The 21,871-nt window shown below is 57.5% G+C and overlaps 1 protein-coding gene across 4 annotated transcripts; it reads right to left on the bottom strand.

Moving 5' to 3' along the window:
* Positions 1–1,552: 1,552 nt before the first annotated feature.
* On the bottom strand, positions 1,553–21,514 carry DRG2 (developmentally regulated GTP binding protein 2). Of its 4 annotated transcripts, none has more exons than XM_070392998.1 (13): positions 21,372–21,514; positions 18,021–18,181; positions 12,856–12,945; positions 12,236–12,296; positions 10,655–10,745; positions 10,034–10,106; positions 9,831–9,921; positions 8,900–8,997; positions 8,439–8,515; positions 7,124–7,212; positions 6,320–6,378; positions 2,663–2,716; positions 1,553–2,312 (listed from the first exon to the last, which is right to left on the bottom strand). In XM_070392998.1, exons 1-13 carry the CDS (start codon positions 21,433–21,435, stop codon positions 2,226–2,228), a joined length of 1,095 nt encoding a protein of 364 aa, XP_070249099.1. In that variant the 5' UTR covers positions 21,436–21,514; the 3' UTR covers positions 1,553–2,225. The 4 variants fall into 4 exon arrangements, with proteins under 4 accessions (XP_070249099.1, XP_070249100.1, XP_070249102.1 ...); XM_070393000.1 differs by having other exon boundaries at positions 2,125–2,312; positions 2,679–2,716; XM_070392999.1 differs by lacking the exon at positions 7,124–7,212.
* Positions 21,515–21,871: the final 357 nt, after the last annotated feature.

The raw sequence follows: 21,871 nt of genomic DNA, 5'->3' as shown, positions 1-21,871 counted from the left end.
CTGACTCTAAAGCTGCAGGAGGGTCACCTCTGGGAGTGCGGCCTGTGGCCCAGCGGCAGCCTGGGGCCCAGCAACGGCCTTGGAAGGAAGCACTGTTGACCTTCACAAAGACAACCAAGCAGTCTGGCAGAGCCTCCCCACACAGAAGGCGCAGGGCAGGGGAGGGATGGGAACAGGTGGCAGCCAGGGGCAGGCCCCTTGGAGTTCACCTGGTGGGAGGACAGGGACCTTTGGGAGGTGCTGTGGGGGTGAGCACAGCAGCAGACCTCTGGCTCTCTCAGGCAGAGATGGCATAACCACGCCAGCCACAGATTCAAGGCCGAGGGCTGACAGGGCACGGACAGCCCTGAAGTGTGAGCACAGAGCCAGCCCAGGAAACAAGAGCAACCCTGGAGCCCGACACCACCGCTCTGACCCCCAGACCTCTGGCCTCATGGCCCTCAGCCAGCTCGGGGGACATCATCAGCCTAGACCTGACGCCTTGTGAGCCCAGGCCCATCCCTGCCTGTAAGGCAGGAAGTGGCAGAGCCTTCACCCAGCGGACACCTCACTGAGGACCCCATGGCCAGGACTTGCGGCAGTTGGCAAGAGGGCTGAGCGACACCACTGAGCTGTCTCGGTGATGCCAACAGGGGGATTGCATGGACATCATGCCCATCTTATAAACGAAGAAACTGAGGTCCAGAGAAGGACCTCATAAGCCCCCTTCCCTCCTGCAAACGTGAGGGTGAGGGCTAGAGGCAGACCCCAAGGGTCCAGGCCAGGGTTGCCTTACCTGGGTCCCGAGGCCTGCTCCGGGCCTGCATGCCGCCTAACGAGGGTCCTGTGGTTGCCGCAGCAGCATGGCTGGCCCAGAGGAGCTCAGTGTCGTGGGGGAGGGGGAACAAGAGGCCCGGCCCACCGCGCCTACCGCCTGGGCCGCATGTATGTTTAATGACGTCTATTATTCCTGTTTTGTCTCTGGAAGAGGCTGAGCAGCTGACAGGATCCAAGAACAGCCTGGAGAGCTGGGCAGAAGGCCTACGCCACTCCAGCCTGGCCCGGAGGCCCCGGGAAGCTCCTACCCCTTCTGCAGGCCCAGCCCTGGCAGCCTCACAAGACCTGCTACCCTTCACCCTGAGAGGCACTTTCTCCAGGAAGCCTTCTCCACGGCTCAGGCATCTTAGCCTGCGGTTCACATCCCACCTCCGCTCACGAGCTGTGCAGTGCGCGGCAGGCCACTGCCCGGGGACAGGCTGCTGGGAGGGCCCTGCACAGGCCCTGGCACACCCAGGGCTGAAAACAGTTGCTGCCCCTCCTTGGCACCAAGCCAAGACCCTCCAGCCCACCTTCCATGGCAAAGGCTACTGGCTCCCCTGTGGGAGGACACATTACAAGGGCTTCTGGGGTTGCTGCCCACCTCCGCAGCCAGGCCTGGTCTCCAGGGCGCAGCCCGCCCATCCTGGAGTCCCCACATTCTCCCCAGCTTGAGCCGGTCTGATCATTAGGCTCATTGCTGCCCACGGATCAAACCTGGCAGGAGTTCAGAAAACGTACAAAGTTGACCTCACTCTGAACAGGAAGTGTCCTCATCCTTTATTCCAGAGAGAGCCGAGATCAGAGGGCTGAGAGAGACAATACCCCAAACCCCAACGTCCCCCAGCTGTCTGCACAGGGCTGCCCAGGAGGGGTGGCCCTTCAGGACCTGGCAGGCTGTGGAGGGCATGAACCGGGTCTTTAAACCCACTGACTCTAGTTTCCACCACTGGGCAGCCGGGGGACAAAAGGGGGGAAGGGTTTTTGCCCTGGGAAGCTCCTTCTTGGGTACCAGAAAAACTGCAGGAGCAGAGGAGCCAAAGTACCCCTACAGTAACACCACCTCTGGGACCCTGGCTCCACCCCAGCACTGACCAGCCGGCAGGCCCTGGCTGGGAAGTAAGGGGGGGCAGCGTGCTCTCTGTGCCCAACCAGGGCTAGGTGTAGGGCGCAGGCCCAGAGATCCAAACTCAGAAGCTCCACCCAAGGGGGCTAGAATCATGGGAAATGCCTCCAGCCCAACCTAAGGCCCCCATCCCCTCCCTCAGTCCCACACACTCTTCATTGTCTACTGAAGAAACTTCTAGAAAAAGCAGACTTAAGAGACCCTTCCCGGAATACATGTATTTGTATTCTTCCTGTTGGGCTTCAGTGTGTCCCATTGGGTCCAACTCCCCAGGGAGACAGGTGGGTGGCCGGGCCGGCCCAGGCTACTTCTTGACAATCTGGATGACATCTTCGTGCTCCATGGTGTGGGTCAGGCCCACCCGCTGCGGGCTGTACTTGGTGCTGGTACCCTGGGGGAACAGGCAGAGGGCGACGTCAGAGTCAGTCCTGATCAAGGCCAAGTCTGGGGAGCTACTACTAGAGGAGGGTGGGGATGTGAACGCTGGAGTCTAAAGAGGGGCATCCCAGCACCAGCGAACACCACAGGCCTCAGACAGCCGGACTCCCCAGTGGTCTGATCACCTCTGGGTCCTAAGATGGGGAGGCCTGTGTCCAGTTTGGGGCAGCATGCACGGGTGGAGTGGGACAGACACAGACACGCGGTCCCACATGGGAGCACAGGGACACTGCACAGGAGTGGGGGCACCGTGCTCCCTCCTGCCCCAGGGCGATGTTGGGCATGCCACCCACCCTCACTCACCCACACCAGCGCGTACTTGAACTGGCTGGCAAGCGACCGGTGGATGCGGTGGCACTAGTGGGAGGACAGAAGAGTCAGCAGGGAGGTGAATTCCATCCAGTCCCACCAAGCAATCCCCAAGGCGGGCCCTCACGCAGCTTTGGCCTCATCAGGGACACTGCCCCTCCACACAGCCTCACTCACGGCCAGGTCTGCCAGGGGCTGGGGCCTGGCTGGCTGTCAGCGCCCTCTGCCCACCTTGCCTGACAACAGCCCTGACAGATGCTTTCAGGCCACCACACCTCAGCCTGGTCGCCGTGCTTGGTCACTGTCTCTTATGCCTTCTGCCCACAGCTGTGACCCGGGGCCTCCCACATCCCATCATCCACCCTCCACCCTCAGCCTGTGGGTGTCGGCATTCCCAGGTGGAAATGAAGGTCATGGGAATCCCAGCGCTGTCAGGAGGCTGGAGGCGGCCTGGGAGCAGCCAGCTCTTCCCTGGAAAACATGGCCTCTGGTGCTGGGTGGGTGCAGTGGGGGTGGGCCAGGGAGAAGACGGGGCAACACTGCCTCTCCTCCCACGTGCCCACAGCCTTTCAGGCCCTGGTCAGGGACCAAATGCCTCAGCCCAGCTCTGTGGGGACAGAGGTAGACGGGGGCGCCTGCAAGAACATTCCCCAAGGAGCCACCCTGATCCGGCCTTCTCCGGGTGAGCGAGGATGCCACAGCCAGGCGGAGGGTGCTGCTGCAGTGACAGCCACAGACATCACACAGCCATGCCAACACTCGCCGTTTTCTAGACCAGAAAAGGACACCTGATGGCCCAGAGGTCAACTCTGGCCTGCAAATGGGTTTTAAGTTTTACTCAGTTTGCCGAACAACGAAAGTAAGCCCACTGGCCAAGTCTGCAAAGCCACTTTGCACATAGGCACAGGGATTCTCCTGGGGCCCTGCGAGCTCTGGGAGCACGGGCTCTCCTGCGCCACAGGCCTCACCGAGCCTCGCGTATCCGACACTGCGGAGCTGCACTTGTATCCTGCGCTGGGGATGAGTGGAAGGTCATGCACGGCCATTTCGTCAAAGTGGGAGAGCACGTTCCACCGGGATGGGAGACTACTGCTCCTCAGAGTGCCTGCGCCTCTCACTTCTGAGGGCCCCGCATGATGGCCCAGACTCCTTTGCAGGCCAGGCCTTGGTCAGCTCAGTGAAGGCACCAGGGTCTGGGCTGGATGGACTACGAAGGCCCTGGGAGGCTGACAGTATGGGGAGCTGGGGTATGACGCCAGGGCTGCCTGGCTCCAGTGTCTACCTGGTTCCACTATGGGTCTCTGTTGCAGCATCAGGCAGGCCTCTCTGTACTTTCTGTGGCACCTGGACGGTAGGTGTCCCAGGAGGGAAGGAGAGTGAGGAGGGGCTAACTCCTAGAGAGCAGGCCTCTCTGGGACAAAGTCCAGGCTCCGGAGCAAGGCCTTCAAAGCCCCTCCCCACTCCACTCGCCTCTCCTCACCTGCAGCTTTTGACTCCATGACACTGACAGCGAACAGTCAGCACTCCCCAGTTCGCTCCTGCCTCTGGGCCTTTGCACCTGTTATTGCCTGCTTTTCTTCCCAGGCTGGCTAAAACCCTACATCCCCTTGGGCAAGCAGCTGAGGTTCTGAGGGTAGAGGAAACTGCACCCCCCCCCCCCCCCCCGCCCCAAGGTGCAGGGTAACCCCAGGGAAGTCCCGCTCATGTGGGCACCTGTGAATGGCCCGCTGGGTTCCAGCGGGAGACCACGCAGCCACAGGTCCTAAACTCCCACAGAGAGCTCTTTGCAGTGATTTCAGGAACCGGGAAAGGGAATCTTGAGTTTCCTTGGCTTTGTTCTGCCTGGCAAGCGAGCTTTCAAGGCCAAACTTGGCCCTGTTTGCATCAGCATCTCCGGGTGGCAAAGGCCTAAGGCTGGGCACCCAGAATGAATGAAACACTGAGTGAAACCAGACTGCAGCCCCACTGTCAACAGCTCAGATCCTGAGGAAAAATGAGCTAGACCAGCGATTTTCAACCCATGTGCCGCAGGAATTTTTAAAACAAACAACACCTGACTATTTTGTCAGGGGCACTGACCTCCTCCCTTCGGTTGTCAAATAAAAAAATGACAACAGCCAACACAATAGCCGTCTGGTGTGAATGAATCAAAATCATACCCTTATTATTATTATTTGTTGTTGTTGTTGTTAATCCTCACTTGAGGATATTGCCATTGGTTTTTAGGGAGAGTGAGAGAGAAAGGGGAAGACAGAGAAACACATCGATTGATCTCCTGCACGAGCCCTGACCAGGGCCCAGGCCGGGGAGGAGCCTGCAACCAAGGTACCAGAATCGAACCCGGGATCCTTTGGTCCGCAGGCTGATGCTCTATCCACTGGGCAAACCGGCTAGGGAAATTATACTCTATTTTTTGGTCAGATCGGCAAAAATTGTATCTTTCGGTGTGCTGCAGAATTTAGTAATTAGTTTATGTGCCATGAGATGGAAAAGGTTGAAAACTGTTGAGCTAGAGGAAAACAAAAGCCCAAGAAGATGGCTGTGTGACCTGGAGCTCTCGGGCTAACACCTGCTCTTCTACGTCCCAAGGTACCTTACCTTCCCTGAAAGATGGTACAAGAGACACACCCAGGGGAGAGGTGACCCTGTGCCTCCGACAGAGCCCCAGACAGAAAAGGGCACCCTGCCTCTCCCGGACCCATGGCTCGCCCAGAGCCCTGCCTCAGGGCCTCTGCACACCTGCTCCCCTGCTGGAGGGCTTCTCCTACGCCCAACTCTTCAGTCAGTCCTGCATGGTGGACAGGCCCACTCAGGTCACCCCCTCCGAGTCCTCCTGGTGTCTCTGTAGACTTGGTGCCACCCCTCCCTACTTACTCCTCACCCTAATGTGTGACTACTTGGCTCTGAGACTGGGTATCTGGCATCTGTTGACCCCAAAGGACCCTAGTTCTGGCAGGAACTGGGTCTAGTTTACTGATGTTCAACAGATTGTGTTGAGTGAAGAAAGCATTCAAAGCCACCCTGGGCTGAGGAGCAGGGAAGGGCAGGACATGCTGGGGATGCATGGGGACCCGGAAACCAGCAGGGGCCAAGGGCATGGGAGGTGCAACTCCAAGTCCTAGGCCTGTGTGGAGAGACATGACTTAAGCCAGGGGTCCTCAAACTTTTTAAACAGGGGGCCAGTTCACTGTCCCTCAGACCGTTGGAGGGCCGGACTATAGTTTAAAAAAAAAACTATGAACAAATTCCTATACACACTGCACATATCTTATTTTGAAGTAAAAAAACAAAACGGGAACAAATACAGTATTTGTATTTGCATGTGGCCCGCGGGCCGTAGTTTGAGGACCCCTGATTAAGCACAGGAAAACCTTGGGGAATAGCCGCCTTGACAGAACACCCTGGTGGCTCTGAGGAGCCCACAGCACCGGGCAGCGAGGACCACAGTTTCCTGGACAGCTGCCACGTCCCAGCCAGATGCCGACTGCCGTGCACAACCCCCTGCTGTGGGCAGCACCATCCTGGGTCCAACACCAGGGCCTGCCCACGGCACCTGGCACTGCAGCCTGTCCAGGACTTGAGACAGGACCTTACTCCCAGGGGACAGAGAGCTCAATGAACCCCTCATCCAGGCAGGTCTCAGGAACTCACCACATGCTCCACGGAGGCCCCTCTCCGGAGGATGATGGCGTCTGTGAAGTCCGGCCTCTCTGCACAGGTAGAGACGGGGTGGGTGTGAGCCAGTCATGGCCCCACATTATGTGGTTCCTTCCCACAGGGAACAGAGGCCCTTCCAGTCTCCAGCCTTGGGCTAGCCTCCCCCTTTATTTAGCATACCCTCATTGTAGAGCCCCATGCAATCTCCTACAACCTTGACCTTAATACAGATCAAAATAAACCCAAGTCCAGTACTCAAACTGCCTGCAACCCAGTCAGCCATGAGAGCCCCAGCTGAGCCCTGTGAGGCATCTGGAAAGTACTGGCATGATGTGACAGCTGCGGGCATCCAGTCAGGGACAGCTACACGCTCCCCTTGCTTACAAGGTCAAGGTCAAGGAAAACTGCCAGAACTTAGGAGCTAGGTCCCTTTGAGTACAGGGGGTGGGTGCATGGAAAAAGCTCTTGTACATGCAGTCACCTACAGTCCTGAAGAGGGGCCTGCCACTGTTGGGGGAAGTCGGGAGAGGTTACTGCTATAGCTGTGGGGAACTAAAGAGCAGCCTCTATCTCACTGCCCCCAGGTCACCCTCAAGACTAGTAGTCCCAGAATTTGGCATTCTTTGCCACAAGGGCTCAGGCTGAGGTCTCTACCAGCCTGGGTAGAGGACAGTGCCAGTTCTGAGACGGGAGAAAAGTGGAGATGTGTACAACACAGGCTGGGCGCTGGGTGCCACTGGCAGTGTGTGGCAGCCCCTGAGGGTGGGGCTGATTCTTGGCTGAGACTGCTCGACTCACGTCCTCTCTTCTTGGTGTAGATGCAGGTCAGAGCCAAGTATTCCCAAAGCATTTCAAGCAAGTAGTCCAGGTTCAGCTTCATGCCACAGCTGCCAGGGAGGAAGGTGGCAGTCAGAAGAGCCCCGTGGGCTCAGAGGCCAGGGAGCGCTGCTCTCTCACTGTGGCAAGGGACAACCTTGCCTTCACATGGCCGGCATAGGCACCAAGGCATGAGGCCCACTGGAGCCTGTGAGCACCAAGCTCCAGCTGGTGGCAGCCTGACCTTCAGCGCCAATGCCTCTAGTCAGCAATCAGACCGCCAGCAGAGCTCAGTGTCTCCCTGGGGCCACAGCTGCTGTCTGCAATCCACACAGGGACCTGCTGTGTGAGACTGCTGCGGGCTGTGATGGGATGGAGGACAATCCAGAGCTTGCCTTCTCCTGAGAGGTGGGAGGGGCTTCCAAGTGCCCAGGGCAGCCCCGCAGGGATTTCAGCGCCAGGGGTCGGGGTGGGGCTGGTTGTGGTCATTTATGTTGTCTTAGCTCCTGCCTCTATCCCACTGCCCCTCCCCCAGCCCCATCCGCAGCTGTTCTGAGCCTGATGAGCAGGAAAGATGCTCTCACAGCCCACAGACGGGCATAAGGGTGCCTAGATGTAGCAGGAGGTGGAGAGGAGCCAAGTTGTTCTAGGAGGGAGTTGGCTCTGCTGCTCTTTGCAGCAGCTGGCAATGCCCAGGAAATGGCCCTCGCACTTGCATCCTGCCATTTGCATAGTCACCCCACCTGGTCCCTGAGCTTCTTCCTCCCGGTAAGCTAAGCCCTGCTGTGAAGCTACAGAGCACCTTGTTTGAGCTGGGAAACCAGCAACGTGGAAGCCACAAGTCAGTGATGACAGGAAGTGACACGGTCATCAGCGAGTGCAGGAGGTCCCAGAACCCAGCCCTCAAGGACAGGGAGCCATGGTCAAGGGTGGCTGTGTCCACCTAATAACTCCAGCTCCCTTTCCCCTCTGCTCTGGGCTGACAGAGCCACATCGTCCAAAGTATCAGGAGCACCGGCTTACAGCTGGGCTTTCTGGGGGGCTGAGCTTAACTACTACGTTATGAAGACTCTTAACCATTCCTAACCACTTACCTTGATGGACAAAACCCGTTTTCTTAACCAGAGCCCACCCCACGTCACCCAAACTGTCCATGTCATTCAGGATGGGACTGAGCTAAGGTCACCGGCAATTGGGAGGGTCTCCTCTGCCGGGCTGTGCGCGGAGGCGGCGGCGGGGAGGCGGCAGGGAGGCCTCACTGATGGGCTCACTCCCAGAAAGGACGGCAGGGCCTCACCTGATGACCACACTGTTGGGTTTCCGGGCCAGGCGATCCACTTCTTCCATCGAGATCTGGTCAATTTTGTTATAAACCTGGGATTGAAAGGTGGAGGTGGGTGATGGGGAAGGAAAGAAACAAGAGCACAGGAAAGGGCCCCATGTAGCCACAGCCCTGCCTGAAGCTCCTCCCTCTGCACACCACGGCCTGGGGGCTGATGCGCAGTATCCTCCCTCCACAACGCAATGATGCGAAAGCTCAAAGGACTGGGCCGCCAGAGCCCCCAAAAGGAAAGGCTGGTTCAGAGCCCATGTCAGTGAGACGTGTGCGACTCAAGGAGCCGTGGGTAGAGGGGAGGAAGGTGGAGACAGTTCTGCACCTCGCAGACGCCGTCCCCCATCTGAGTCAAGGAGGCTCAGGAAGTGCGGCCTGGGGCAAGGCGCCCCTCCACAGGGCAGGGGCGGGACTTGTACACTTACATATAAGCAGGGCATGTACACCCGGTTGCCCACAATCACGTCGATGAACTCGTCCGGGGAGCAATCCTCTCGGAAGAGCACTTCTGCATTGAAGATCTCTGAGGGGCTCGGGTTAAGGGCACAGTGCGCACTAGCAGCCCTGGTGCCCAGCCAGCTGAGGGCCCGAGACAGCCCATCAGGAAACAGACTGGGAGGCCCTCTCTGCTCGCAAGGTTTTACAAGAGTTTCAAGTCTGGGGAGCCCCTCATTCTTCTTTTCAAAAGAAGCCACAACATGTAAAAGCTTCAATCACCAGTTCAAATCTTCGCTGTTGGGCAAGAGAGTCTACTTGCCAGAACCCCCAAGCGCCTCAGAGGAGCCGGCTTCAGTGCCAGGAGCAGCTGAGAGCTCTGGTCTCACTGACCTGCCCCGAGAACTCTCCTCTGGTGCATCCTGCCTCCGCTTGCACACCTCCAGTGACAAGGGCCTGGCCACCTCGAAGGGGGCCCTGTTCCCTCGTGAGCTTTCCCTGTGCTGAGCTCGCCTTCGCCTCTGCCATCCTGTCCTCTGGAGTCCCAGAGCCCGCCTATCCGCCCAACAATACTTAGCAGGTGTGCACAGGCCCCTGGGGCTCCCTGAGGCTTCTCCAGACCAGGAGGCCGTGTCCCAGGTGGCTGTTGCCCTTGCTGTCGCATCGCCCTTCCAGAGGTGACTGGCCACAGCACCTAGCAGTCGTCGAGGAGCCAGGAAACCAGTCCAGGGTGTGGCTGTCTGACAAGCCCGGATCTCAGTGAGCAGGAGGCGGAGATAGGCACCCCATGCTGCGGCCGCAGCTTGCTCAGAACCCGCTCGGTGCAGGCGCATCAGGAGGCCGGGGAGTCTGCTGTGACCCTGGGCCACAGGGCCTCAGGCTCTGGAGGCCCCTCCTGCATCGCTCCTTTAGGAAGGATACTGTACTCGTGCAGGATCAGCTGCACCAGCTTTTCTGAGCACTGGGTCAGCGTGACTGTCGAATTAAAGGAGATGCCACCGCCTTTCTTGGGCTGGAGGAGAAGGGAATGGAGAGCTGCTGGTGAAGGCTCAGCTCCTGCCTGATGCAGCACACACGCCCTCCATCTCTCCCCCGCCCCGCAGCCTGCAGGTGAGGGGCCTTACCTTGAAGTAGATGTTAGGCTTGTGCTTGTTGAGGCGGATGCCCACCGACTCCAGTTCCTTCTCCAGCAGAGACCTGGGCAGAGCCCCCACGAGCCTTCACAGGTGCCCAGAGGCAGGCTGCGCAGCTTCCATGTAACACAGGAAGCCCCTGCCCACCCGGGCCAACACCCTCCTCTACACACCCCCTGCAACCTGGACCTTCCTTCCCAACAACCCTGGGCTGCAGAGGAGCCTCTGGGCCCTCTGTCTAGTCCAGGGCAGACTGGCCAGGTCTTCAGTCACTGGGCAGAGGCCGGGGCATGAACAAGGGTTCTGTTACTTGGGGCTGGGCTCTGGCAGAGACTAGGACACTGGGCCTCCGCAAGCAGGAGCTAGAGCCAGGCCATGCTCCTTTGGCCGTGGACGGCCCATGCTGCCGGGGCTCCTGCCTCGAGCTCCAGCCCCGATGCTGGAGGCGAGCCTCCTGGAGAGGACGCACCAGGCAGAGTGCACGGGGTCAGCCTGTGGACAGTCCTGCCGCTACTGCCACGCAACAGAGCCCAGCACCACTCAGACCGTCCGCCATGAGCTCCAGGGCCTTCCCAGACACGTCAGCCTGCCCCCCTATCCCACCCCGCGGACCTCTGCACCTCTCCCTTGGTGGCATCCAGCATCATGATGACGACATCAGCTGTGCGTGCCACAGCAATCACCTGCCGGCCACGGCCTTTCCCTGGACAGGCAGAAGGGTCATGGTTACATAGTGACATAAGCAGGACCCATGTGACCCCCACCCAGCCCACAGCACCCCCGCCTCCTGTCCTTTACAGACCTGCCATGCTGTCTGCCACCTGCCACCTCCCAGGCTATGATTTCTTTGGCACTTTTCTTTAATTGAGATGCTCTCTTACTTGTGGAGACTTGTTTTAGAAGAAAATTCATTATCACCACCTTAGGAGGGGTGACATCCTCCCCCAGGCCCTGTGCTAAGAGCTTCATGAACATTTCCTCACTTAATCCTCAAAACTACCCCATATGATTGGTGTTATCATGCCCATTTTACAGATGAGAAAATTGAGGTTTGGCTTAGAGACACTCAATCAGTTGCCAACAAACACAAAGCCAGTGTGGTGCCAGGACTTGAACCTGTCAGCCTGACTAGAAAACAGGGAGACAGAAGGCCCACCCGGGCAGCATGATCACAGGAGACCACCCAGGAGGAGGTGCTTCAGGAGAGGCCAGGCCTCATTAGTACTAGACGACCAAAGAGGTCAGGCACCTTGCCAGTGTCAAAGTTGGGGACCAAAGCTGCAAGGCTCTACGGGTTTCAACTATGCCCTGCCCCCTCTTCTGAGAATGAGGGTGACATCCACTCCCCGGCTGCCTCCAGCTGGCACTTCCCCACAGGTGGCCGGACCACCTCAGGCCCCTCATATGCTGGCTGGGATGGCATGAGGACCACCACCACCACTACCTAAATCAAACAGGCAGGACCTCCATGCCATGGTGACAGCAGGGCATGGGAAGGCACTAGGAGAGATGGCACTGGACACCGAGGGAAGAGGCCCCACTGCCGGCCCGAGCGGGCTGCAGACAGGCAGCTCCATCCCAGCCTGCCACTCAGCAGCTGACTAGTCGGTGAGGCAGACCCTTTCGCTCGCTGCCCCAGCGCTCCTCCTGGCTACGGACAGGAAATGACGGCACTCCCTAAGCCACAGGGCTGTCTGAGCATGAAATGGGAAAATGGTCAGCACAGAGCCCAGAATTTAGCAAGTGCTGAATAGCCAGCAGCTAGTAACCATCGCTGCAAATACTGGATGCAGCCACCTGCCACCCGAAGACATAGGCATGTTCCCATCTCAAAAAAGACCCCAAAAAACCTACCCCACACAACACAGGACAAGACTAGGAGCACAGTCTGAGATCACCAGCTGAGAAGTGTCCCTCCCTCCCAGGGCAGTGGAGCACAGGGAGGGGAAGTAGGGGTTGAGCCTGTCTGGTGAGCTGTGCAACCTTGGCAAGGCATTTCACTGCCTCAGTTGCCTCGGCTTTAAGATGGGTTTCTCAGGACTGTAATGGGCCAGATCCCTTAAGTCCAGAGCACTGAGCAATGTGAAGGCTTGTGAGCCCCACCCATCAACCCTCAACAGCCACACCCAACTTCAACAGTGAGGCTTCCTGCATCCTGAGCGAGAAGGCGGGTCCTGGGTGCCCAGCTCGCACCTTGTGCTGCGCCTTCAATGATTCCAGGAAGGTCCAAGAGCTGGATGTTGGCTCCTTTGTACTAGGATGCAGAAGAGAGGACGGTAAGGTGAGGATGGGCCACTGGGCAGGGCCTGCCTGAACCCTACAACAGCCTGCAGCTAGGGGCTGCTGAACCCCTGGGCCAGCCTCCATGACTGTGTCTGAGCCTCGTCACTTACTGTGAGCTGAGCCACCTGGAGGAAAGCTCTACTTTACAATCCCACAACACTCATCCCAGATGGTAACAGCTCTTCACAGATAAAGTGCTTCTCCGTGAGAGGCTCAGGGCCACAGAACCCGGCTGCACACGGCTCCGAAGTTTCACGGGAAAGAGGATCCAGCCATGAAGCAACAAGTGACCGAGCTGGGGGGGTGTGTGGGCAGCAGAGCACAGGGCGCCCAGAGAGCTGCCACACACTGGCCTGTTCCTGGGACCAGTGGTGTTGCAGGATGGGCCAGGCATCTCTGGGGTCTCAGCAGCCAGAATCCCCAGAGGCGCCAGTGCTTCAGGGCACACCGGCTCAGGACAGACTAACACACAGTTGAAAACACAAGCACACGCCCTTGCCCCTCCTGGGGTCCAGCAAACTCCAACTTACTTCAATGACCCCTGGGATACACGTCAGGGTTGTGAATTCATAGGATGCAGCTTCACTGGCTGTGGAGGTCATTAGACTCAAGAAGGTGGACTAGGAGAGAAAGCAAGTCATGGCATGAGTCTTGTCCCCTCTCCCTGGAGAAGCCCCACGGGCTGCAGGCAGCACAGGGAGGTCCCCTCCTCACCCTCTTTGGTGACTGGGGTATGTGAAGAGAGCAATAGCTGGAAAGTTGTCTCAGGCCCCGCCAAGGTGGAGATGGGCACCAGAGGACCCCACTGTTCCTCAGCGGTCCAAGCCTCTCTCAGGTGGACACAGGGACCTTCTTCTCAGTGGGTTCTTCCCTTAAATCAGGGACCCTTCCCAGCTCCATAAAACCCATGACCATCGCGGGCCCCAGAGAACTTCAAGCAGGTGACAGCCTACGGCACTCAGAGTGGCTGCTCCCGCGGGAGAGGCGAGATGTGCTGGGAGAGCCTGGCCTCCAGGTTTAGACAAAGCCCAGTGGGAGGAAGGGGTGATCTGGGAAGAACCTGGGTGGAACACTTATGCCATAGTCCGCTTGGGAATGGGGCTGCGGCTTGGCTAGGCGACAGAGAGGCCTTGGACCCCGCCTCTGCTGGGGGACCCTGGGCAAGAAACTACGTCCTCTGAGCTTGAGTGTCCTCATATGCAGAGTGGGCATCCATTCCACCTCTTTCCTGAGGGACTGCATGGGGATTCATAGAGATGATAAGGCACGTGATATACTGAGTCCAGGGCACAGCAAGACCAGTGCTGGACGCTGAGGCCCAGAACGCAAGCAAAGCAGTGGGCAGCACCAGGAAAAAACCCAGCCCTGGCCTCAGGCGCCCATCTGGTCAGCACGGCACCTGAAACAAGCCTGAGGCGCAGTTCCGACTGGGATAGTGCTGTCTAGATCTGGAGCTGGTACCCTCAGGACTCTGCCCCTCGCTGGCAGGCAGGAGGGTGGGGGCACACCTCCCTCACACACCCTCAGGCTGAAACCTAGAATGGAGCATGAGAAGGAAACACAGGCCTCAAATCCTGAAACTCTCTGCCCAGGGGACCTCCTGAAGGTGGAGAGTGGGAGAGTAGAGCAATGGCCATGAGACACTGAATGGTGCTGGGGGACCCCCCCAAATCCAGTTTGGCCTCTGCCAGAGAGGCCTGGGCCTCCCATGGCCAGAGAGCCTGGATTCCCAACAGGGCGGCAGGGTCTGGCCACAGGCCCGACTCCCAGAGGCACGGACCTTGGAGACTAGAGCAGCTTCTCTCAGCCTGCACTTCTCGCCTGGAAAGGAAGTCTTTGGTAGGATGGAAAGTAAAATCAAAAGAAAAGACTAAAATTCATGAGCCCATAATAACACCTGAAGAGCTGAAGCATGGAAACCCTCACTTGTCACCTGTGGGACAGCTGTGAGCTCAGCATCTGTCCTGCCTTTCCAGGTGAAACCCTTTCAGAGGAACCAAGCTGCCCACACGGAGGAGAGAGCTGTTACTTTACAAGGCACATCAGCTACCAAGGGAGAAAGGAGTAAGAGAACTAGAAAAGAGCTACGTTACAAACACTAATAAAACCCCAGGCAAGGACAGGTCACTGGGGCCAAGCCACTGAAAGGATGTTGACAGGCCTGATTTCTGCGAGCCGCCCAGCAGCCCCTGCAGGTGACTTTCCAGTGTTCTGGTATGGGGGAAACACAGCTACACGCGGGGGGACACAGGGTGCGCTCCCCTTAGCGCGGCGGCCCTGGAAACGCAGCTAGCCCTCAGGGGTTTTCTTCCACGTCCATCAGCCACTCGTGAACCTGGCCAACACAGTCCGCCCCCCAGCTCCTGGGAAAGAGCAGAGTCGGACAAGCTGCAGCACACCTCGAGGCAAGCAGATCTTGGCACGCAAACGTTCCGTCGGACAACGGGCCTGGTCTCTTCAGCGAGGCAGGGTCATGACAAAAGGGGCTGGTCTAGGTTAAAGCAGCCTTCGCGACAACACACGGGGCTGCATGTGGCCAGAGTGGATCCTAGTTGTTTTTTTTAAAAAATATATTTTATTGATTTTTCACAGAGAGGAAGGGAGAGAGATAGAGAGTCAGAAACATCGATGAGAGAGAAACATCGATCAGCTGCCTCCTGCACATCTCCCACTGGGGATGTGCCCGCAACCCAGGCACATGCCCCTGACCGGAATCGAACCTGGGACCCTTCAGTCCGCAGGCCGATGCTCCATCCACTGAGCCAAACCGGCTCTGGCTGGATCCCAGTTTGGAAAGACCAGTTGCAAAGGTCATTTTGGGGTAACTACTGACTAGCAAATAGTCTGGGCATTAGATGATCACTGGTCACTGTTAATTTTGTTTGGGATGCTATGCCAGTTTGCGGCTAAGCAGGACATTTTTCTTATTCGTTGGAGATACAAGCTTAAATATTTGGAGGTGGAGGGCCATAAAGCATGACACCCGTAATTTACTCCCAAATGGTTCAGTCAAACAAAAACACCACCCCCCCAACACACAGTGATAGAGCATTATGGCAAAATGCCAGTCGGTGATGCATCCAGATAGAGGGCAGATTGTACTTGTTTTTTCACCTCTTATGCCTGTTTGAAATTTTTATTATATAGAATTGGGAAAAATGAGAAAGAATAAAAAACGACAGGGACCTGGAAACCATGCCAGGATTGAAGACTGTGAGGGTACTGGCCTGGCAGAGGGCACACTTGGGGGAAGTCCCACCCCCTTGGGGCAGGAGGGGCTCCTGCAGCGGAGGTCTGCTCCTTCTGAGGGGCTGGAGCAGGAGGCCCCTGAGCGGCTCTGTGTCTGGCTTCTGTGAAGTTGGGGAGTCATAAGCACCCCACCACTAAAGGAATCTGAGCACAGGCTGGAAAACTGCATGCAACAGGCTGCTCAGATTTTATGGGAGGGATGAACTGCCAAAGGCTTGAAGGAATAGGAGCTGCAGATAGAAGCTTCCAGTCCCTTCTACCTGATTCAAATGGTTACTAAAATGGCACTGCATTTCCTGAGCCCACACCATTGGAGGACAAGGAGAAAATGACAGTAAAATCCAACTGGGGTATGTGCCTGGAGACTAAAAAGCACTTAGATGCACCAGGAAGGAATCCTGCAGATTCTGCAGCAGAGCCTGGTCTCGGTCCAGCCTGCACCCGCGCCAGCACGCACATCCCAGCTCAGACCCAGCACTGTGGATAGTGGGTGCACCAGAAAGCCTAGAAAACACTCCCATCGGTCACCAGATGGAGTCAGCTGGAGTTTCTTTGGTGCGTAATTGGCCAGGCTGATGGTTGCTTTAACCCTTTGCGGTCCAATTTTATTTTTGGAATTCAAACAGTCTGGTCCAAATTAATTGACGGGATTGAATGTTCAACCGGTTTGCGGTGTCTCAGCCTCGACGTTGGACCTGCTCCTAGCACCTGGTCTGTCGAGTCAGCCTCCACATTGGATCGAAAAGGGTTAAAAACCCTGAAGGAACGCTTCCTGCAGAAACACCAGTTCCAGAGGCAAAGCAGCGAGCAAAGAGCATTCACCACAGCACCGTGGGCTGCAACAAAAGCCTGGGCGGCCTGGCCACCACCATGGGGGTGGAGGGGAAGGGTGGCTGTTGGTGATCACATGACCACAGCATGGCGTTCCAGGCAGCAGTTCAGAGATGAGGGGATATACAAGATGAGCCTGAAGCATTTTGCAGTATCAGAAGTACGGAAGTGCTGAGTAAACACAACAGGGGTTTGTCAAAGAGCCAACTGAAACAGCTCCAAAGCAGACAAATCTGAGTAACATCAGAACCCGAGTATACAACAAATTCCCAGAGTCCACACTGATATAAATAAATGATTAAATAAAATGGGAGAGAAGGGACAAATCTCACGTATGAACCCTGAATAATTTGTGTACCTACGCCCCCTCAAAAAGGTGGAGCTAACTCCTCCCTCTAGTGGACTGCACACAGTTCCATCCCCTCTAAGAGGACACGAGAACATGAGAAAAACCGTGAGTTCACGGAGGAGAAACCTGACAAACTCGCACTCCCCAGGTGGTCAAGGTCAACATCAACTGATGATGTGAGAAAAATGGCACTCCACTCCTGTGGCATTCCTCCCACAAACCCATAACCGTCTAAGCATGAGAAAAGGTCAGATAAACCCCAGTGGAGGGACTTTCTACAATACCCACTAGCACCCCTCAAGATGGCCAGTCATCCAATCAAGGCCAGTCTAAGGAGAGCTGAGAGGACAGGACCACTGAGTGCAACGAGGGCTCCCGGGGCAGGACAACAGAACTCTGTGGCAGCCGGGCGTGGGGCAGGAAGGAACTCTGTGCTGGCTTGGCAGCTTCTTTGTAAATCCTTGACTCTTAAAAAGCTGGGCAGCTCAGTCCCTTTTCTGCTCAAAACCCTTCCATGAGGTTTATATTACTCCACACTCAAATGTTAAGTATGAATTTCACACTAAACTAAGAAGCTTACAGAAGAAACTTAAAAAACTCTGCAGTGGCTCCTGCTTCACTCTATTTCACTCAAGGACAAAGTTGTATGACGGCTCCAAAGTCATCCACCCTCTGCAATTTGTCTCCCACTGCTGCTCACTCAGACCCAGCTGCCTGGCTCCCTTAAACACAACAAGCCCCCACCTACGGGCCTTTGTACCCACTGCTCCCTCTGTCTGGGATGTTTCTTCCCAGGGCCCTGCAAGCTTCCATACAACCTTCAGGCCTCTGCTCAAATCTCTGCTCACCAGGGCAGCTTTTCCCCGATCCCAACCAGAAAGTGGCAGGACCACAGTCCCCACCCGCCATTAGCTGTCTTTTCTCCCCCGAGAGGGGAGGTCTGTGTGGGCAGGGACAGAACTCTCTCACTCTCTGCTGTATCTTCAGCAGCTGGCACGCGGTGCACACTCACTGTGGGCGCCGGGTAATGAAGTCACATAGCAATGTGCACAACGGATGAGTCAGAGACAGAATGGAGCTATTTCTGCTAAAGCAGAAAGAAAGTTCTCCATGTTAGGATGATACAGGGATGGGGCCTGATCCTGGGAGAGGCTGGGTCTTCTCTGTCCCTGGAGCTAATCCAGAGGGGCAGGGAGAAGAGCCACAGTCACTCTGAAAGGAGACAACCTGCCTTCCTCCCCAAGGCCCACCATGACCATCACTGACCTTACCCACAGAGGGAAATCCAATCAGTGCCACACGGGCATCGCCCGACTTCATGACATCGAAGCCCTCTCCTTTGGATGAGGCCGATTTGGATGGTTCTAGGAGCTGGGCCCGATACTTGGCCAGTTTTGCTTTCAGCAAGCCCAGGTGATATTCGGTGGCTAAAGGACAAAAAGCAAGACAAGGTAAATGTCTAAAGTATCCAAGCCCTGTGAGTCAGGTGGGGCCTCACACACCACCAAGTGCTAGCCAGAATGTCAGACCCAATGGCAACCACTGTGAAGATCAGGAGAGAAAAATACCACCCCTCTGCTGAAAATGCCCCCTTGGCTGCTCACTTCATCTACACTAATAAAAGAGAAACATGGTAATTAGCATACGACCGCTACCCTTCCCATTGGCTAATCAGCACATCCTTATGCAAATTAACTGCCAGCCAAGATGGCGGCCGGCAGCCATGCACTGAAGCGAACAGGGAGGCTTGCTTGCTCCAGTGATGGCAGACTCCAACGGTCCCCGCCTGACTTGCCGGCCTCTCAGCTGCAACTCTAAGCAACTATGTTGCCAAATATAGAAGCTAAACAAAACCCCAGAAACCGGCTTTCAGTCAGCCGGACCGCAACATTGTATCAAATACAATGTTGTAAACAAAGGCCAGAAACCTGCTTTCAGCAGCGAGGCCTGAGCTAAAGCTGTCCCAGAATAAAAAAAAAAAAAAAAGAGAAAAAGGAGCGGTTGGGAGCTTCAGTCACCCACCAGCTGGAAAATGACCCTCAGCCCCTCAGCCAGCCTGGCCAGGCACCCCAGTGGGGACCCCCACCCTGATCCAGGACACCCTTCAGGGCAAACCAGCCGGCCCCCACCTGTGCACCAGGCCTCTATTCTATATAGTAAAAGGGTAATATGCCTCCCGGCACCAGGATCAGCAGAGTAGCGAGGCTCCCGGCAGCGGGATCAGCGTGACAGGGGGCAGCGCCCAAACCCCCTGATCGCCCTGCGGCTCTGTGTGTGATAGGGGGCGGGGCCACAACCTCCCTATCTGCCCTGCTCTGTTCGTGACAGGGTGCGGCGCCCCAACCCCCTGATCAGCCCTGCTCTGTGCCTGATAGGGGGGAGCTCCCCAACCCCCTGATCGCCCTGCGGCTCTGTGTGTGACAGGGTGCAGCGCCCCAACCCCCTGATCCGCCCTGCTCTGTGTGTGACAGGGTGCAGCGCCCCAACCCCCTGATCGGCCCTGCTCTGTGGGTGATAGAGGGTGGCGCCCCAACCCCCCTCCACGGGCCTTGCTCTGTGTGTGACAGGGTAGAGCCATAACCTCCCCATTGGCCCTGCCCTGAGTGTGACAGGATGTAGCGCCCCAACCCCCTGATCCGCCCTGCTCTGTGTGTGACAGGGGGCGGTGCCCCAACTCCCCTATCGGCCCTACTCTGTGAGTGACAGCGGGGAGCTCCTCAACCCCCTGATCAGCCTTGCTCTGTGCGTGACAGGGTACAGAGCCCCAACCCCCCTGATGGGCCCTGCTCTGTGCGTGACAGGGGGTGGTGCCGCAACCTCCCCATCGACCCTGCCTTGAGTGTGACAGGGGGCTGTGCCCCAACCCCCCAATTGGCCCTACCCTGAGCGTGACTGAGGGTGGCATCGCAACCTCCCGATCCGCCCTGCTCTGTGCATGATGGGGCGGTGCCCCAACTTCCCAATCGGCCCTGCTCTGAGCCTGACCAGGGGCTGCACTTAGGAATTGGGCCTGCCCTCTGCCACCCGGGAGCAGGCCTAAGCCAGCAGGTCGTTATCTCCCGAGGGGTCCCAGACTTCGAGAGGGCACAGGCCGGGCTGGGGGACCACCCCCCCACGCCCCGAGTGCACAAATTTTTGTGCACCGGGCCTCTAGTGTTTTAATAAGCAGACAGTGAGAAATGGTGAAAAATGGGTTCAGCAGCAGCCATGGTCCTTCCTGTCATTCCCGCGCATCAGATCTGAGCATCCCTGAAAGGAAGGACTAGATCTAAATCCCCTTCACTCTCCCTCCTCCACCGCCCTAAAGTGGGGGCGTCTCTTGCCTCCCCTAAGCCTCCCTGCTACTTTGCGTCCCATAGACGATACTCCACGGGGAACTAGAGAGGAACTTTTAAAACAGAAATCAGACTACATCTCTCCTGCTTCACACCCTCCACTAGCTCCCACTGCCCTCACAACACATCAGACTTGGCCCAGGACCTACAGGAGCTACGTGATTGGCCCCCTCCTTTCCCGTCACTGCACTCCAGGCCCAGATCTTCTGACCCTTAAACACACCAAGTGTCCTGCCAGGGGGCCTCTGCACCAACTGTCCTTCTGAAGCAAAAATGCTGGTCTCAGCTCAAATGCTCCCTCCTCCTGGTGGTCTCTTCTGATCAGTCCCCACCCCTAACACTCTGGTTTGTCTTCACAGAATTTACTGCTGAAATTGTCTAATTTAGTTACTGATGTACAGACTGCCCAATGGAAGGTCAGCTCCGCGAGGGCAGGGATGTGACCACACAGCGAGGGCTCAGTAAAGATTTGCAGAATGAAATCGTGTCCCCCATTATTCCAGACCCTCCTTCTGATCTAGACTGTTCTCCTCCTGTCCCATGAATACAGCGCGCTCAGCGAGCCTCCCTTGCCTTTGCCCCCACCTGGAACACCCTTCCCTCCACCAACTCTATCCCACCTCCTCCTGGAAGCCGTCTAGGGGTCACCATGCTTGCCTTCTCTGAGCTCCTCCGGCCCTTACCATCTGAAGCCCAGAGGTGATGCTTCATGCGCCTTCGCCACGTGGGGAGGTTTACTTTAGACACTGGGCGCTCACTATCAGTGTGACTGAGCCGCGAGCGAACCGGTGGCGGAGGGTTACATCCCCGGGAGCAGATGAGGACCAACAGCCAGAAGAGGTGAAGGGCCTGTCCAAGGTTTCACAGCCGGGGAGGGGTGGGGCCAGGGCTCGGACCAGGTCCGCGCGATTCCGGAGTCCGGACGGCCTCCTCTACTCCCCCCCGGGCCTCCCCAGGGGCTGCCGGGTGAGTCTCCCGGGAGAGGCCTCCCCCGGCCTTCCCAGCGCAAAGGGGAGCGCGGCCCTGCCTCTCTCGGGGCCAGATGCCTGCGCTGGGGGCTGCGGTTTCTCCTCGGCCTCTCCTCGGGCACCACCCGGCCTGGCACTGGCCCCTCTCTCGGGGAAGTTCGCCGTCAGCCGGCGTGGGGCCCGGATCCCGCCGGCCCTGCCTGCCTCGCACCGACGGGCGCTTCCCGCGGCCTTCGGCCGGCCCAGCGCCGCGCGGGCGGTTCCCCGTCTCACAGGCAGGAAGACGGGGGCGGAGGGCCCGGGGCCACGCTCACCCTTGTTCTTCTGCGTCCGAGCGATCTCCTTCTCGATCTCGGAGATCTTCTCCAGGATCCCCATGGCCGCGCTCTGCTCAGGGCGCCCCGACTCGGCGGCGGCTCCAGAACCCCGGCCTGTGGCGGCCGGCAGCGTGTGCCCGGAAGCCCACGGATTACAGCTTCCTCCGGCGCCGGCGCTCGGCTATTCCGAGTCCGGGCGGGCGACGGGGAACTGAGTGCCTCACATGATTGGTTCCGCCCTCTGGGCTGGGCGCCCGCTGGGATGGCTGGGACCGGCTAGGCAGGCAGAGATGGGCATGCTACACTGGACCAGGGCTAAGGTGGGCAGGGGTCGGGCATGGGAGACAGAGGGAATCTTCGGTGATGAACTCTAAACGGATGTAAAGAAAAGGAGCTGAGCTCTTATTCTATGTCGAGGTTAACAGTGGGTCCCCCTTGCTACATTAACCATGTGCTCCACCTTAGCCTTCCTCTCTACCATCAGATACCTCCTGATA

This window comes from Myotis yumanensis, unplaced genomic scaffold (genome assembly GCF_028538775.1).
Source record: "Myotis yumanensis isolate MYYU_CA2020_CCGP unplaced genomic scaffold, mMyoYum1.0.hap1 SCAF_16, whole genome shotgun sequence".
Lineage (NCBI taxonomy): Eukaryota > Metazoa > Chordata > Mammalia > Chiroptera > Vespertilionidae > Myotis > Myotis yumanensis.
Note: the sequence above shows the minus strand (reverse complement) of the source record. Positions and strands in the feature narration are given on the sequence as shown.

What these genes read in the sequence shown, in the direction of transcription:
- DRG2 (XM_070392998.1), bottom strand. Translation starts at nt 21,435, where the DNA reads ATGGGGATCCTGGAGAAGATCTCCGAGATCGAGAAGGAGATCGCTCGG. An exon ending in GATTTCCCTCTGTGGGTAAG is followed by an intron (nt 12,946 to 18,020) that starts GTCAGTGATGGT and finishes TTTCTCTCCTAG; the next exon opens with TCCACCTTCTTGAGTCTAAT. An exon ending in AGCCTAACATCTACTTCAAG is followed by an intron (nt 9,922 to 10,033) that starts GTAAGGCCCCTC and finishes CTTCTCCTCCAG; the next exon opens with CCCAAGAAAGGCGGTGGCAT.